This window comes from Geospiza fortis, unplaced genomic scaffold (assembly GCF_000277835.1).
Source record: "Geospiza fortis unplaced genomic scaffold, GeoFor_1.0 scaffold166, whole genome shotgun sequence".
Lineage (NCBI taxonomy): Eukaryota > Metazoa > Chordata > Aves > Passeriformes > Thraupidae > Geospiza > Geospiza fortis.
In genome coordinates this window covers 11017353-11033206 of record NW_005054310.1, presented here as the reverse complement: position 1 = coordinate 11033206, position 15854 = coordinate 11017353, and the positions used below count along the sequence as shown (strand labels likewise).

At 36.7% G+C, this 15854-nt stretch overlaps 1 protein-coding gene across 1 annotated transcript in view; it reads left to right on the top strand.

Annotated features, from left to right (window-relative positions):
* The window catches only part of TMEM117 (transmembrane protein 117), a 180739-nt gene that overhangs the window by 62626 nt on the left and 102259 nt on the right, over positions 1–15854 (top strand). The window contains exon 4 of the mRNA XM_005419257.2: positions 13492–13591. Within this exon, the coding sequence (XP_005419314.1) occupies positions 13492–13591 (100 nt within the window). The remainder of the gene's footprint in view (positions 1–13491; positions 13592–15854) is intronic.

Sequence of the window (15854 nt, the reverse complement as noted above, 5' to 3'; positions counted from 1 at the left end):
AATATGTGAAGATTTCTTCTTAACTATCCAAAACTATAGCTTTTTATTTATCATTCTGTTAGTCAATCCTTTTTAAACAAGAAGTCTTTGTGGGCTTCTCGGTCCAAAACCAGTTAACACATTTGGTTGTACTTTCAACTCTGTTTTTCTTTATCTAACAACATGATTACTTCTAAGATGAATGTAATTCATCTGAAATTTTCAGAAATTAAGTGCACTTTTTCATCAGTTCAAAATGCTTATTACAAAAAAACCCCCACAGAAACATAGCAGACTGATACACTTCTGACAAAAAAAACAGAAAAAAAAATAAAAAGGAGATATAACTTCAAACTTAGATGAATAGTGTTTTTCTTTGTCATTCCAAATCTGATCAGTTGAAACATATTTAAAGTATGCAGAGCATGGAGTAAACTTTTCTTCTGGAGTTCTTGCTCCTGTCAGTCTTCCTGAAATTGGTCATCCAAGCTGCAGAAGAGGGCAGGAATATTTGTACTATTTTCCTAATAAAACCCTAAACAGTTTCCAAGTGGCCCTTTCAGCACGGCAGTGGCTCTCCTTTGTGCTACTCCTCACCTCTGAGCACAGCAGCTGGGGAGGTCTCCAACCTCAGCAACAGTTTGGATTGTGCTCTGCTGCTGAGGGAAGATCTCAACATACCTCAATATGCTCAGGTTGAAATCAACCCTAAGTTGAGCAGGAGTTTGCATTAGGTCATCTCCAGAGTTTTCTCCCAACCTAAATTATTCTATGTGTTCGTGAGAAGTATAAAAATAGGAAAATATGTAGTATGTATTTGCAGTGTTACTTGTCTGGGTTTTTATTTGGAATAAAGAATCACCTGTAGAACGGTTGAGTTCTGGTCAGAAAAGAGAAATAAAAATTTACCATCTTTAAGTGCTGGTAAATGACCCCCTTCTAGTATAATAGGAAATGTGAAAACCGGATATGAAAAAGTGGAACTGTATTCCTGCAAGGGGGAGATCTCCTGCCAGTTCTGAGATACAATCTTTGGGGAAATTACAGAGATGACTCAGTGTAATGCACAGTGTGCCTGTACAACCAGTAAATCAAAAGAGACAGTGTCACAATCCATTCTTTTTTCTTTTATCTAGCAGAGGATTTTGTTTTCATTTTCAGTACAGAACAAGAAATGGGATTTAAATTCACAAATGTGACAGACTACTGACTGAACAGGCTTCGAACAAATCCAAGAAAATGTTCTTTAAACATTGCAGGAGGTAACTCACAGACATGGTGATACTTATTTTTAGAGATTTTGTAGATCATCTGCATTGCCATGTAATGTTAAAATTTCTCACTAGGTTGACACATTTATCATAAATATAATTGTGAAGTTTTCTGGTTCATAAATTTTGAACTGAGGGTGAAAATGGTATAAACGTGCCAGACAGTGGCCAGAAGGGGATGACATAAAGTTAATCTATATGTAAGAATTTAGTACTTCTATCTAGATTAGGAGAAATTGGAGAAAAGGTGAAAATTAAGTTTTATGGAGCAGTTTGGTTTGGTAAATAATTTATGTTAGCAAATGAAAATAATTAATTTTTAAAAAATCTCTAATCTTATTTGACAGTATGTATTTGAGAGATAAATATGATTAATGTAGATGCTGGGGACCTCTGAAAGTCCTACCAGAAATTTGGCATTATGATTTGTATTCGAAATATTGCTTGGGAACATTTAAATTAATGTTAAACCAGAGTACTTACTACTTTATCAGTTGTGGACTCCTTTCGTTAGTAGAAAGTCGGTATGAACAGAATATATTGTGGAGGGTTGATTTTGGCTGGCTGCCAGCACAGAAAGAAAATAAGATGGGCAAGATTATGGGTTGAGGTAAAGGCAGTTTAATTAAAAAAAAAAACCAAAAGCCACGTCTGGAAGGGAAGAAAAAAAAAGAAGAAATTTATTCACCATTTCACACCAGCAGACAGATATGTCCAGTGAGTTTCTGGGAAGTGGGGAATTGGTGCACATGGCAATTCCTTCAGAAGGCAAACACCATAACCCAAAATATCCCTCCCTTCTCCTTCCCACCCTCCCTTTTATGACTGAGTGTGGTGCATACAGTGTGGAATATCTTTTGAGTCAGTTCAGACCAGGTGCCCCAGCTGTGTCCCTCCAAATTTCTTGCCTGTCTGCAGGCTGTTGGCCGTCTGAGTGGTGGATTGGAGAGACAGCCCTGATGCTGTGTGAGTCCTGCTCAGCAATAGCCAAAACATCAGTGTATTACCAGCACCCCTGGAGCTAGAAATGCAAAGCACAGCACAGGTGGGCTGCTAAAATGAAAGAAAAGTCTATCTCGACCAGACCCAATGTGTGTAGCAATGGAGATGTGCAGTATTATGTCTGATATAAAGCTGTGTTTAGAATGCATATGCTTTTTTGTTCACGAGAGTGTGTGAAAAAGACATAAAAAAAGCAAAAAAAAAGCAGGCAATATATCCGACATATACCTAGAAAAATATCTATTTTGAAAAAAATACAAGTTTAAAGTAAAGTGTCTTTAAATTTTATTTGTAAGTAAGGTTTTAAAGTCCTGAAACATGATCATTTAATCATACTCTCCTCCTAGTGACTAGTTCCTATTGATTAGGTCTCAAATGACTTTATTGCCATGTACCTTCTTAGTGGTGTGAGCATTGCTGCTTGAAAGTGAGCTGTTTACTATTTCTATCTTCTCCTTTAAAAATCCAAATATTATTGTTTGAGGCTTAAAATACTTGGTTTTACTTGAAGAATTACATTTGATCTTATCTGCTTCTAACCCTTCTCATGGCTTCAACTGACAGGGAGAATTTTTGCACTGTTATTCCTGGGCAGAGAGGGGGTTTAGAATTGCTCTGCCAAGCCTTTCAGCAATCTTCTACTTCTTCCACTCATCAGTGTAGAATATCAGTTTAGTTAGAAAATCTCCCACATAATCAATATGAAAATTCAGGAAGTACTGTAAAACACAGTGGTGGTGTTCCTGAAGCTTGGGAGCATCCAAGGTAAAGATCTCAAGGTATCCATATTAAGGACCCCATTTGCTTTAGCTAGTAACATGTGGATGATAATTTTCAGTCAGTATAAAACTATTTCTGGATCAAATTACCATTGAAAACTAGCATTGTGAAATGTTTTTCCACATTTAGCATCAGAAAAAGATATTTACTTCAGAGTTTATTTAATTATATCTGTCTTGCTGTCATCTTTTCACCTTTAGATTTAGCATAATATTTAAATAAAATCTTAGCTGAAGTTTGCTCATTCTTTTAAAGGTTTCTTATTGACAGCGTTTTATCATGTAATCTTTTGCATTATTTGGAAATGTATTTTTTAATCTTATAATAAGTTTAAAGGTAATTTTTTTCAGTTAGAATGGTATTTTTCAAACTACATATTTTAACTGAAGTCACTGGTTTTAGTTTCAGTTTGGGAAATGTGTAGGCCTACAAGGAATGCTAGACCTTCACTCTAGAAATCTGAACTGTGCCAGTCTTAAAACATAAAAATCCATATTTGATCATATTTCATAGTTTAAGAATCCAATAAAGATGAGTTTGCACTTAACTAGCTACTTTTGCATTTAATGGAACTGTAATCCCCAGAAGATGATTCATCTGATTCAGAGTTGTTCTTGCATGTTAACAAGGTAAGCTAACAGCATCAGTGTGTTATCAGCACTCTTTAGGTCACAAATCTAAACAACAGCAACATATGAGATGCTCTAAAGAAAATTGACTCAATCTCAGCCAAACCCAGTGCAGATGTTTAAGATAAATCAAATGAGTTATGTCTAAAGTGCTTATTCTTCTCCATTGACTCTGGAGAGAAGGGGACTCTTCCAGAGAATCCTAGAATTCCCAGCTGAAACTGAGACTTTTTTGAAGTCTGTAGCTGAGATGAAACTCAGTAGTATTTGTAACTAACTGACCTTAAAAATGTAGCCAAAAGCATCAAAGCTTAGTGTCTGGGTGTCAAAAAGGCATGTGCATACATCTCTCTTTCTATCTCTTTCCATTGTTTGAAGATGTGCTTCTGCTTAGGGAAAGTTAGGAGAACATTTTTTCAATGAAGTTCAGACCACAAATTCTGTATTTTCTTCATTTGGGTGTCTTATAGTTGTATTGCAAGTGACAGTGGTGGAGCAAAAACCTGTGTGAGGTTCTGATGTGTTTGTCTTCTGGTAACTCATGTGCAAGACATTAAAAGAAGACTTTGTTGTAAAATGGACAGTCTGCAATAGGGAGCTGGTGATTTGAGGGTAAAAATCAATAAAAAACTTCTTTCACTTTTCCCTCTATATTTCAATGATAATTTTATTTAAAATGCTGAGTACTGTAGGGACCAGAAAATAAAACATTCAGTACAATACAGAGCAATGTTATATATCAAGTGTTGGACTGGTATCAACCATTGGATGGTTAAGAAGTCACAGCAAAGGTGTTTGCTTTGGCAGCCAAGGAGTGGAAGAACAGTCTGTGTTCTTTGCTGTGTTTTCCATGTGAAACTCTGCTACAATTACATGCCAGCTCCTGTCAAGTGACTGGCCCTAGACACAGTTATTCTTTATATACAGTTTTCAAGTAATACAGTAAAGAAACAATCTCCTCAATTTCATAATTTGTACATTGCTTGAAGTCTAGTTTTTTTCCCATCTGCTCTGCAATCTGCTGCTGATAGTACATCATGAGGGAAGCCAACCAAATCCTCAGACCAGCCCCTGAGTTGTCAAGCCTCATTTTCCTTCCATTTCTTCTCAAAGGTACCTGTGAGCATGGTATAGAATTTTTGTTTAACAACTCTAGTTTCTATAGCTCTGTCTGATTTTATAGACTGAAGCAAGACTGACATAAACCAGTCATCTTAAACAGATTCAAAGCCAAGTATACATAACTGAATCATGGGATCATAGAAAGGTTTGGGTTGGAAGGAACCTTATAGATCATCCAGTTCCAAGCCCCCCATCATGGGCAGAGATGATGCCCTCTAGACCAGCTTGCTCAAAGCCCCACCCAACCTGAAAGATATTTTCTGTTTGCACCTCTAAGTAGTTTTAAATAATAACTTTTACTTCTATGATAGTTTCCCAATTATTTTTGCTTTATCCGTAGAATAGTGGCTTATGTGTCTGCAGGCTGTAGAACTTGGATAATGTTTTAGAACAAACCATTTGCAGAGAAAGTGCTTCAGAAGATTCTTATTTAGGGCTCATTTGTAGCCATATCAGATTGTAGTGTCCCCTTTAAAGCTGTGGCTTACCATTCTTTTCAGATCCAGCTCAAATTCTCTTCAATCATGATCACTGAGTATCTGTCAGCAGAGATTCTCTGTCAACATTTCTTTGTTCCCTCTGTTCCAACTCATTAACTTATGGCATGTTTTTTGTAGTTTTCTGGCATTTCATTATTTTAAAATAAAAACACCCAGTTTTTCTAAATCAAATTTTCAGGGAAGTTTAGTAAGTTAAAGAATGATTAATATGCAGAGTTGCATCATCTGCTAATACTTACAAGTTTTTATTAAAATTTAGTTAAGTATTTTTCTGCTTCTGCTTTCCCAGTTGGGCTGCTGTTTACAAGCAGAGTCTATCCAATGTTTTGTAACAACTGAAAATTGTCCTACTTTCCCCTTTCTGAATAGCAATAATACTGCAGTTACTTGTTTATTCATTGTAATAATGCATTTAAATTTCTCTGTCATCCCTACAGCTGAAACAGATAGAAAGTATGAACTTTTGCTGAAATTCACTGAAGTTTTAAAGTTATCAAAGCACTTGGATAAAATGATAGAGTTACAGCTATAATATTTTATTTAATTTTGTTTATATTCTGTTGATGGTATGAACAGTTCTCTTTGTCTTTTTTAAAGTGAATAATATTTTTTGCCTTTGAACTTCAGTTTCTGAGAATATTGCTGCACGTCTGTCTATTTCCCTTTTTAGCCATATTTAACTGTCAAAAACAGGCATGGACGTGTGCAAGTCATGGCCCTTTCTGAAGAGTACAGCCAGTGCAGCATTACTCAAATCCATTCTTACCAGTATCTCACCAAGCTTAAAAACAAAGAATTATTTATTTAGTTCGTAAAAAAACTTTCACCGCATCTCTTTTTCTAAATTACTAATCTAGCTTCATCTTTATAAATGCATTGCCTGATATATTATTTAGTTTCTGTTGATTTTTCAAATACAATAATGCTATTTCTAAATCTGTTATTTTTAATTTTAGTAGCTGAAATACATGAAATATTCTGAAATACCATACACCAAAAAAATTATCTGTATTTTAAAATAAGCATATCTACAACACTTAACAAGTGCCCAAGGCCACCTCTCTTATTTGCATCCCTGGACACCTGTTTTATCCCACATTTTGGCACTTTTTACCATAAAACTATTCTGATATGCTAATATATAGGCACATAGAGTGAATTGAATAGGTCATTTAATGTACCAGCACATAGTACAGTGTTGCAAATTAGTTGCAGAATTTTACTAGCCTGTTAAAAGAAATGCTAAAAAGTGGCATGATTCTCTTAACTTGTCACAGTTTTCCTAACTTATCCACTAAAACAATTATACACTAAAATAATTTTCAACAAGCAATTCACTTAACAGTGAGAAAATGTCTTAATCCTTTCCTGCAGTATCAAACTGGTATGTAAGAGGCAACCCTGTGTGTCATTGTTTCAGTAAAATCAACTTATGCAGCAGTCATAGAGTTGAAATGGAAGCATAAGCAGCTACAAGTAAGCTGCAGTGCTGGTGTGAGTGTGTGGTGGGGACAGGTAAGGCTGTGCTATGTGTGAATGGGTGATCATTCAGCTGTTCACAGTATAATTAGAAATGTTTCTACAACCTGTCCTTGGCTGAGTATTGTAGCCTGAATTTGCTGCAGAAAAATGCTAATTGCACTCTGCAGCCTTTGTTTTTCTTCTTTCTGACTAAACAGAATATATGTTTTTATGATACACCTAGCACATGAATAGCAAAACTCCCAGAAAGTTTGTAAAACATATCTCATGGACATAATGGATTTGAAAAATCAGTTTGTTTAGTTCTTTTTTCAGGCACCTTTTATGCTTTTCCCCACACTATCCTGTCCATCATAAGTTCCTTGTCATGCAGTTTGTAGGGTTAGCATATAATTTTCATCAGAACACTTGTGTAATGATGGAGGAAGGTGCTCATCTGAGGGAAGAAATCTGGGTTCAGTTCCCACCTTGTCCATTCATTGTCTCCAATTTTATTTGTCATTTAGGGTTTGATAGGCACACACAAAAATGTAGGTTTTTGTAGCAAATCCTGTCATTTAAACTTGCTAGAAGTATGTGCCAACACTCACCATAATTTACCTGCACCCAGGGGGGCTGCATTCCTCCCATAGTGGAGGTCCTTAATGCTTTTGAATTTGGAGATCACTAAGATTTTCCCAGTAGAGATGCAGACTCTCACAGCCTCTGGCAGTAGGCCTGCCACTCTGATTTACATTTTTCAGCTCCTTTAGACATAAGCTGTTGGCCATTTTCATATCTGACATCACCATGTCATAGAAGAAAATAATCTAAATTACCATCCTGCTTTGAATTGCTGTCAGATCCATTGATTGTGGAGACAGCCTAGGTAGACTAGCATCATTAGGTAAAAGTTAATCTGTATGAATACCACCTGATGTCTAAAGAGAAGTCCAGACTCTATTGGACATCAAGTGCTTTATGCTTGGTTTGTTGGAATAAAATCCACAAAAACCCACACAGGAAACTCCTACAACTAGCAGTAGAAAAAGCTACATTAAGAACGAAAATATGTTTAAAATCCTGTCCCAATTTGCTTAGGCACCTTAATTTGTCTTGTAGTAATGATCTAAGCCAAACACCTATACTGACCAGTGGCATCCATTCTAAAAGTGAAGAAAAGGGAATATTTTTCTTATATGTGAAAGATGATATTTATACAAAATATGGAATATCCAGCTTCAGTTTCAGCTCACCTTACAGTCTCCTGAAACACGTATTTCTTATCCTCTTGTGTCATCATCTTTTCATATTGAGAATGACAGTGAGGTTCAATTCTCTAAGTCTGAAGGGCATTAAACCAGTGTCCCTTGGAATAGGGACTGGATCTCATGTATACACTATTATTTAAGTTGCACACCTCTTCTGCATTAACAGACAGAATTGAAATTGCTGCATTTTTCAGTGGGCCTTGTCTCAAAGGCAGGCTTGCAAAGCTAGAAGCTAAATGGCCTGTCCCTGTGGACAGTGAGGAGCTCCTGTGTATCCTAGCAGCAGAACTTCTAATGGCTTGGGAGCTTTACAAGCAAAGTCCCCAGAGTGACTCACACAGCCCTCAAGCCTGTAGAATGATGAGGAGAAGTTTGCAGAATTAAAGTTCTGCTGCCTGGTTTAAAAAAAAAAAAATGTGTAAATAAGTTACCAAGCAGTGATGCTTAGTTACAGAATCAGTCTGTCAGTCTCAGGTGTTCTGCACTGTGCCACGATCCGCTGCATTATAGCCAAGCTGGTTTTGCTTCTCAAATTTTTGTGTCTTGGAGATTAGCCTGCTGATCCTCTTGTGGCTGTTACCTCTTTGATGTCTTGTCAAGCAAAATCCCTGGTTCAGTGCCTCTTAATTCTCTCTGGTCTGGTGTCATAGGAGAAGTTTTGTCTGTATGTCTAAAGCATGCACTGGGGTTGGTCAGGGACTGGATGAATCGCTGTTGTATTCTCTGTGCTCTTTGCTGGTAGCTGTGCATTATGATATTCTCATTATCATGTGCCAGTTTATAAGAGAGCAGGTCTTGCTGTCTCTGGGCACCTTCCAGTTCCCCATGGCTCTGACTTCAATTCCTAACATTAGAAGAATAGCTTTTCAACTGAGTGAATTGCTTCCAAGTGTCTCATTTGCCATTCTGTCATTTTAGAGTGACAAATACAGATCAGGAACTGTATCTGTAGTCTTTTATGTATGTTTTCAGTTATTCTGACACTCTCTGCCTCTTCTGAATTGACAGTAATGGAAGCTTGTGGTGCCACATCTAAACACATCTTTCTTTGCAGCCTGTGTAAACTCCTGTGCTTTCACTTGTTTGCCAATGTCAAAGCATTTCACTTCGTCAGATGCACCAAGGAAGATGAGTTCCATATAGATAATCAGCTGTTTAAGGGGAAGGCCAAATAATAAAACCACCCCAGAAAAGTGCATATCGGACTGCAGAACACATACTGACTTTTTGTTACTCAACATAAAATCTATCCTAGGCCTCCCTCCTTTTTAAAGAGCATTAAGTTATCACTCTCTGTGGATGCAGTTCTTGTTGGCTCTGTACAGAACATGCACTGTGCTCTGTGTGCAGGCCCAGTGCCTTCAGTACTCTAGAGTATATAAAGAACCAGCTGAAGCTTAGGTAAGATGCATCAAGCTTGCTAAAATTGCTTCAAAAGGCAACTAAAACCTCCCCAAAGTGTCTATGCTCACACTGCTGTCCCTGGGCACCCAGGGTTCAGTTCAGGTGTGTCTGGGTTGTCAGCTATGTCACAGACCTCACAAGGGATACAGAACTCTTTGGATTATGATCTGGAGATCAAGTTATGTCACTTCACTGGGAATCACTCAGTCACATAGGTTTAACAATGCCTTTTAATATGTGAATATGGGGTTTTTTTGACATGCTAGCCATCAGGAAGTAATATAAAGCAACTAAATCTTTGACCCAGTCTGACCAAGCTCCATAGAGAGTTTGACTTCCTGGTTTACTCTTACATTTAAGTGTCTCTATTCAAGCTAAAGCCCTTTCTTAGATCCTGTGATGGTCAAGAAAACACAATCTCAGCACTGAGTCTCAGTCATAACATTTTTCCAGTGCTTGGAACAGTGTTGATAGCACCACAGTGACTTGTGCATCTTTATCCAATGTAAAACTTAAAACCTTCAATTTGCTTTCACACTTTGTCATTTTAGCAGTGTCATCCTTCTTCGAGAAAATGTTCTGATATCTTCCTTTTATAAAATCTCCAGGCTAGTGTGGCTGTCTTCCTCTTTATCCATTCTGTGCACACTGCTGCTTACTCCAGAAGCTGTTCAAATACACTGGGCTATATGTCCTTTTACTGACTGATTAACAAACCTTTTTGCATCAACATGGATGTACACAGTTACTTATGATTTTTTAAAATCTGTTTTAGAATTGTGTTTATCGGTCTCCTTTGTCTTTTGATCCCTCTCTTTTGTCCCGTTCTGTTAAAATGTTGCTCTACCTTCCTTAGACTTTGGTCTGCTGAGAGCAGTTTCCCTGGAGCTGCAGCTTCCAGTGTTACTGTGAAAGGCTCCCAAATCCCAGTCACAAATTTGTCCTTTATCTATAATATTCACAAGTATTGGCTCCTCAGACTGTAATTATTCACACTTATCCTGTCTGTCTCAGAAGAGCTTTTTTACTCTGGGCTTTAACCACGGTGTTTTTTCCCTTGGTGTTTCCTCGGGTTGTGCTGCTCATGCAATCTGCTGGTGCCTTGCTGCACAGGACACATATGGGGAAGCAAACAGAGCCTTTTGACAAGCTATAGAAAATCTGGGCTGGCCATGACAGCTAACTGGAACTCACCAGACCTAAGTCCTCCTGCAAGGTGCAGACATGGGTCCTAGCCAGAAAGAAGACTAAATAAGTAAAGAAAACTACTCTAATCACTAGCTGAAGCTAGAAAAATGTGAAGATTTTCCACAACAGAATTAATTTTACTTTTGGTACTGTTATAATACGTACCCTGCTAGTATCATCAGGAAAGCATGTCTTTTTTGAAAATGTCAAGTGCTCTTATTCCTATTTAAAGTAAAACCTGAAAATGAAAACTGGAGGGTTAGGTTTCTTTTTGTTTTTTTTTTTAAATTCATTTTAGCAGCCCCAGATCCCTATTTTAAAATAGTCAATTTCTCTTTGTGTTCTCTTTGTCTTTTGAAAGAAAAATAATACTGCAGAGAGCATAAAAGACAGAGGGTGCAATGCTAACAGTTAATGAAATAGTGATGTATTTCATTACTGTTTCTAATAAGATGACAATGCTAAAAATATTCTTCCTGTTCATAAAAAGTTGTAGCTGTTTTTTAATCAGTAAATGCACTTAAAACATGCACAGTTTATATTCCTAATAGTTTCTTTATAATAATATGCTATTTTGACACTAACTGAAGGTTTGTCAATTTGTATATTTAATTCAGGCATTAATTACTTGGAGACTGGAATGCACAATTTATACTAGGCTTCTTTGATGTTTTCATGTTTTAAATGACAATAAGAGCTGTTGGGAGGATGTGATGCTTTCAAGGCCTTTCTGTGTATTTGAGTATTGTATCCAGTTCATTCAACCTTATAATAAACCTTCTGGTACTTCTAACATTCATAGAAATAAATGATTACACTGAGAATTTCAATTTCCATTAAAAAGAGTCTCTTATGTCTGGATTGATTTCTCTTCTGCTAGGTAATACCTGCATTCAGGGATCAGTAACCTCTCAGCCTTTTTGGCTAACCCTCCTTGTGCCCAGCAGGCTGCTGGACAGGGTGGCTGTGGCAGGCCTGCTCTAGGTGCAGGGCTATGGGAATGGCCCCAGTGGCCTGTTCTCTGGGGGTGTTGTGCAAGTGTTTGCTTATTGTACACCTGTGTAATGCAAATGAGAATGTGCAGTGCACATAAGAAAAGGTGAGGACCCTGGGGTTTTGTATGTGTCTCCCACTGATGGAGAAGACTAACATATGCTTTGCATTTGAGGGCCATTCCTTAGAATTGACACTTACTGCTGTGCCTTCTTTGTGAACGAGACATCTTTTTAAGGAATGCAGACTTGATAGTTTTCTGCCTTCACAGATGCTACAGGAATGGCATGTCCAAGCTACAGGAAAAAAGGAATTCCAAATATTTTCCAGTTCTAAAGATTCTAGGAGAGTATATCTGGGGGGATTGTGCTTGCCTGTTTTCAGTCTTCCTTTGTTTCTGCTGTTGCCCTCTCTTGGAGACAGAACATTGAAGCAGGGAGACTTTAGGCTGACCTTATGTTCCTGTTCTTATATCCTTATTTATAACATGGTGATTTTAGGGTACTGAAGATCTTTGAACTACATGGAATGCTGTTAAAATAGTTTGGATTTTTTTTTCCAGCAGAAAATCAGAGCCAGCATTTATATGCTGTTCAACAGAAAAAAATAAACAGATGGCATTTTTGTTAGTGACATACTAGCTGAAAGGTCATAATATGTATAATGAAAAGGGCTGTAACACTAGGACATTTTTCATGTGTCATGAAACTGTTCAATGACAATAATATTTCTGCTCTACAGCATATTAAATTCTCTAAGAAATTATACTAAGCTATGCATGGATTAATGCTAGCAAGACCTCCTATCTTGATCAGATATTTAGATTTTAACAGAACTGGCCCAGAGAGTGGAATCAGTTTGCACTGATCCAATTGCAAAGGTAGGGTCTGTATAGCTCCTGTACCTTGCAATATTTGGTATGTGACAATGGTAAGATTTGAATAATGGATAGCACAGTGTTCAAGGACACTTTTACATATAACTGTGTCTCTTGTGCACACTCCTAAATAGGCATAACAATACATAAAAATGTTTACAAGTGTCTTGAAAACAAAGGCATCACTTGTAAAGTTAAAATACAATTGCCATTCATATTCATTATCATCATATTAGCTCTTGAGGGGAGTTGCCTCTTCCTGACCACTACAAAAGTCTTTTAGAGAAGGAGATGAGTATGTTAAAATGTATGTTTTTTTCAGAAAGGTTTTAATCTGGAACAAGTAACTTTACCTTCTTAATTGTCCTTATATCATCTTGGTGAACTTGAAGTTGATTACCAAGTGAGGTTGTAAGTCCTACCTGTTGCATTATTTAAGCAGAATGGAAATACTTCTTTTGGATTTAAGTAAAGCATATCTGTGAAAATAACTTGTATAAATCTAGAAACAGTGACATGTCACTGAAATTTTGCAAAACTTGCTTACACTGATGTATTAAAAATGTGGTTGCATCACTGATACAGTGAAAAGTCAAGGAGCTCAATTATCTTTTTAAAGATACCTTAAAGATTTTTATTTTTCTCCATGAAGATTTCGCTAAGTCACGGATTTGAAAAATTGTTATTCTATTTGTATAAAGGAAAAAGATAAAAAAGCATAAATCATTTTCTGCTTCCAGAAGCTTTACATAATCCTAAAGTCTTTGCCAACTGTTATTTTAGCACCTTCAAAAGAGACATGGACTTCAAAATCAGACTCACATTGCATTTCTAATTGAAATTGACCCATATGGGTTCAGTTCTATGTCAAGACTCAGGTTCTAGCAGAAAAGTTATAATGGAAGCAATGGGAAATCTTTCACAGATAATCATAAATTTTGTCACTAATCCAAGTTCTTTGTAACCACGTTGAGCAAATATGTATATCTTATGTTTGTGTTCTTGTTTTCACAGTGCATACATTATAACAGACTTCATGGGCATCAGGAATGAAAATTTTATGAAGGTAGCTGCAGTTGGGACTTGGATGGGAGATTTTGTCACAGCGTGGATGGTAAGAAACATAATTACATTTTAAAAGGAAAGGAATATATTTGTTGCTTTCAAGAGAAAGAGGAGAGGAGAGAAAACTCAGTTCCTCTAAGTCAAGTATTTCAACCCAGAAAAGTAAAAAGTTAACAAATGCATAATGGCAGGTATTCAATTGACAGTCCAGAGGAGCTTCAGTTTAAATGTTCAGTTTCAGTTAGAATCAGGGAGATTTTTTTTTTCCTGTGAGTGGGAGTTTTGCCATTGGCTTCTGCATGGTGGCCGTCCTTTGCTATGAAGTAGCATCACAACTTGCTATCCTGTGAAACAGTGAGTTACAGCTAAAGATAAATAATTTTAATGAAAAGAATTAGAAAAAAAAATAAACTGAAAGATGTGATAGGGAAAAATGAAATTAGAGGAGGAAAGCAAGCCAGTTACATGCCAGGATTTGAAGGTAGTCTGATCTGACTGATTCACTTTGATCTAATTTAGGACTTAGAAAAATAAAATTTTCACTTGGATTATACTTCTTACAAAAGCATCTTCTATGTGCAAGCCAAAGATCAGCTTAGTGAAAGAGAACCAGAAAATGACAGCTAATTTTTGGGAACAAAATAAAGCTTCTACACATTTTAATTGTTCAGAAAAAGCATTTCTTAAACACAAAGTGATAAAAAGTGAATTTGTTTTTAAGATTAGGATTTAATATTTACGTAGGTAATATTTTTAGCAATTGGATTTTAACAATGTCTTCTACCTTCCATATTTGGAATGTACTGTACAACAGACCGAAGGGAAAAAAAAGCATCAAGGATTTTTTCAGGATGTTGTTCAGTATGTGTCTGTGGTTTGTCCAAGACAAACTACTCTGTGAAATGGTGGCCATGAAAAGCAAGTGCAGAGAAAGTAATTTGTATATGCTTTACAGTAAGGGCATCACGGAATTGGTGCCTTGACTAATGTTGGCAATTAATGTGAACTTCTTCCGAATTGGTCATAAAATTCATGGGTACTTACTTCTGAATACCTTTAGCTTGCTTTTTTCTCATGGGCTTCCACACATTTATTCCACTATCAAAGAAGAGATGATGCATAAACTAAGCTGAACTGAGAGAGATCATGTACATCCTACATATGTTAATTAGGGCTCCAGTGATAGATTAAAAACAAGTTCTACATTAGGTAATGTGGGTTTTTTTCAGTCTCTCTTTTCTTGTTTCCATTTAAAAAACCTCCTGTTTTGTGCAACACTGTATAAAGCAGGGAAAGGGTTGATTCAAAAGGCATGATCCTGATCATTTTCTGGGTACTCAAAGCCCTCTCTGGTCTCTTCAACAGCAGAGTCACAGCTGGATTGTGCCACAGCAGATTCCTGTGTCAGATGGAGTTATCACCAAAGAGTGGGAGAGAGGCTAGGAGAAACTACAGAGGTGGTTTGATTAGAGCAGACTGTTTAAATTAGTCTGGTTCTATTAGCTTTCAGGAAGAGTAGAGAACATAGGATTGGAGGATCAATGTGTTTTAGGACATGCTTTGATTGCATGAGGAGAATTAAGAGGTGTAGCAATTCATGTTTAGGTCTTCAGGGCAAAAGAGAATAGTGATATACTGTGCCTAGAGATTTGTGTTGCAGAAGCAATATCAACCAGGCAATGGAAATGGCAGTGCTCAAGGGCAGCAAAACCTGGGAGCATCAAAAAAACTACTACAATTTCAAGGTCTCTACCTCGATTAGTAAAAGATGAGATTGGATGTGTATGTTGGTGCATGGACATGTAAATTGGCACAAGTCATGTCCCACGGTGTCTAATTTAAGCAATCCATCTTATTCTATATGAACAGAAATTGCTGTGTTATTTATATTTGAATTTACTTGACCTTCTGCTTGTAAAGCCCAGCATGGAATTGATGTCAAAATAATATCAGTCTTTCTGTGGTATTATATTTTTTGAAGTTTCCTCATCCTGTTTCGAAACAGGAAAGAAAAATCAAACCTGTAAAGGAACCTTTGCACATCTTCCCATTCACAGCAGTGTTTATAATTTCTAATGTTCAAGAACTTTTTTTAAAGAAATCATCCATCCATAGACTCTAAATCAGAAGATAAATGTGGAGATGCAGCCTTCACTTCGCTGTGTTTGAAACATACTGGAATTAGGATCTTATTCCTTATTTCATTGGAAACTTTGGGAAGAAGCAAAAATAAAATGGATGGGATTCTATTTTAAAAATGAGTAATCAATACACAATACTGTTACCCCAGGACAGGAGTGGCTTATTAAATC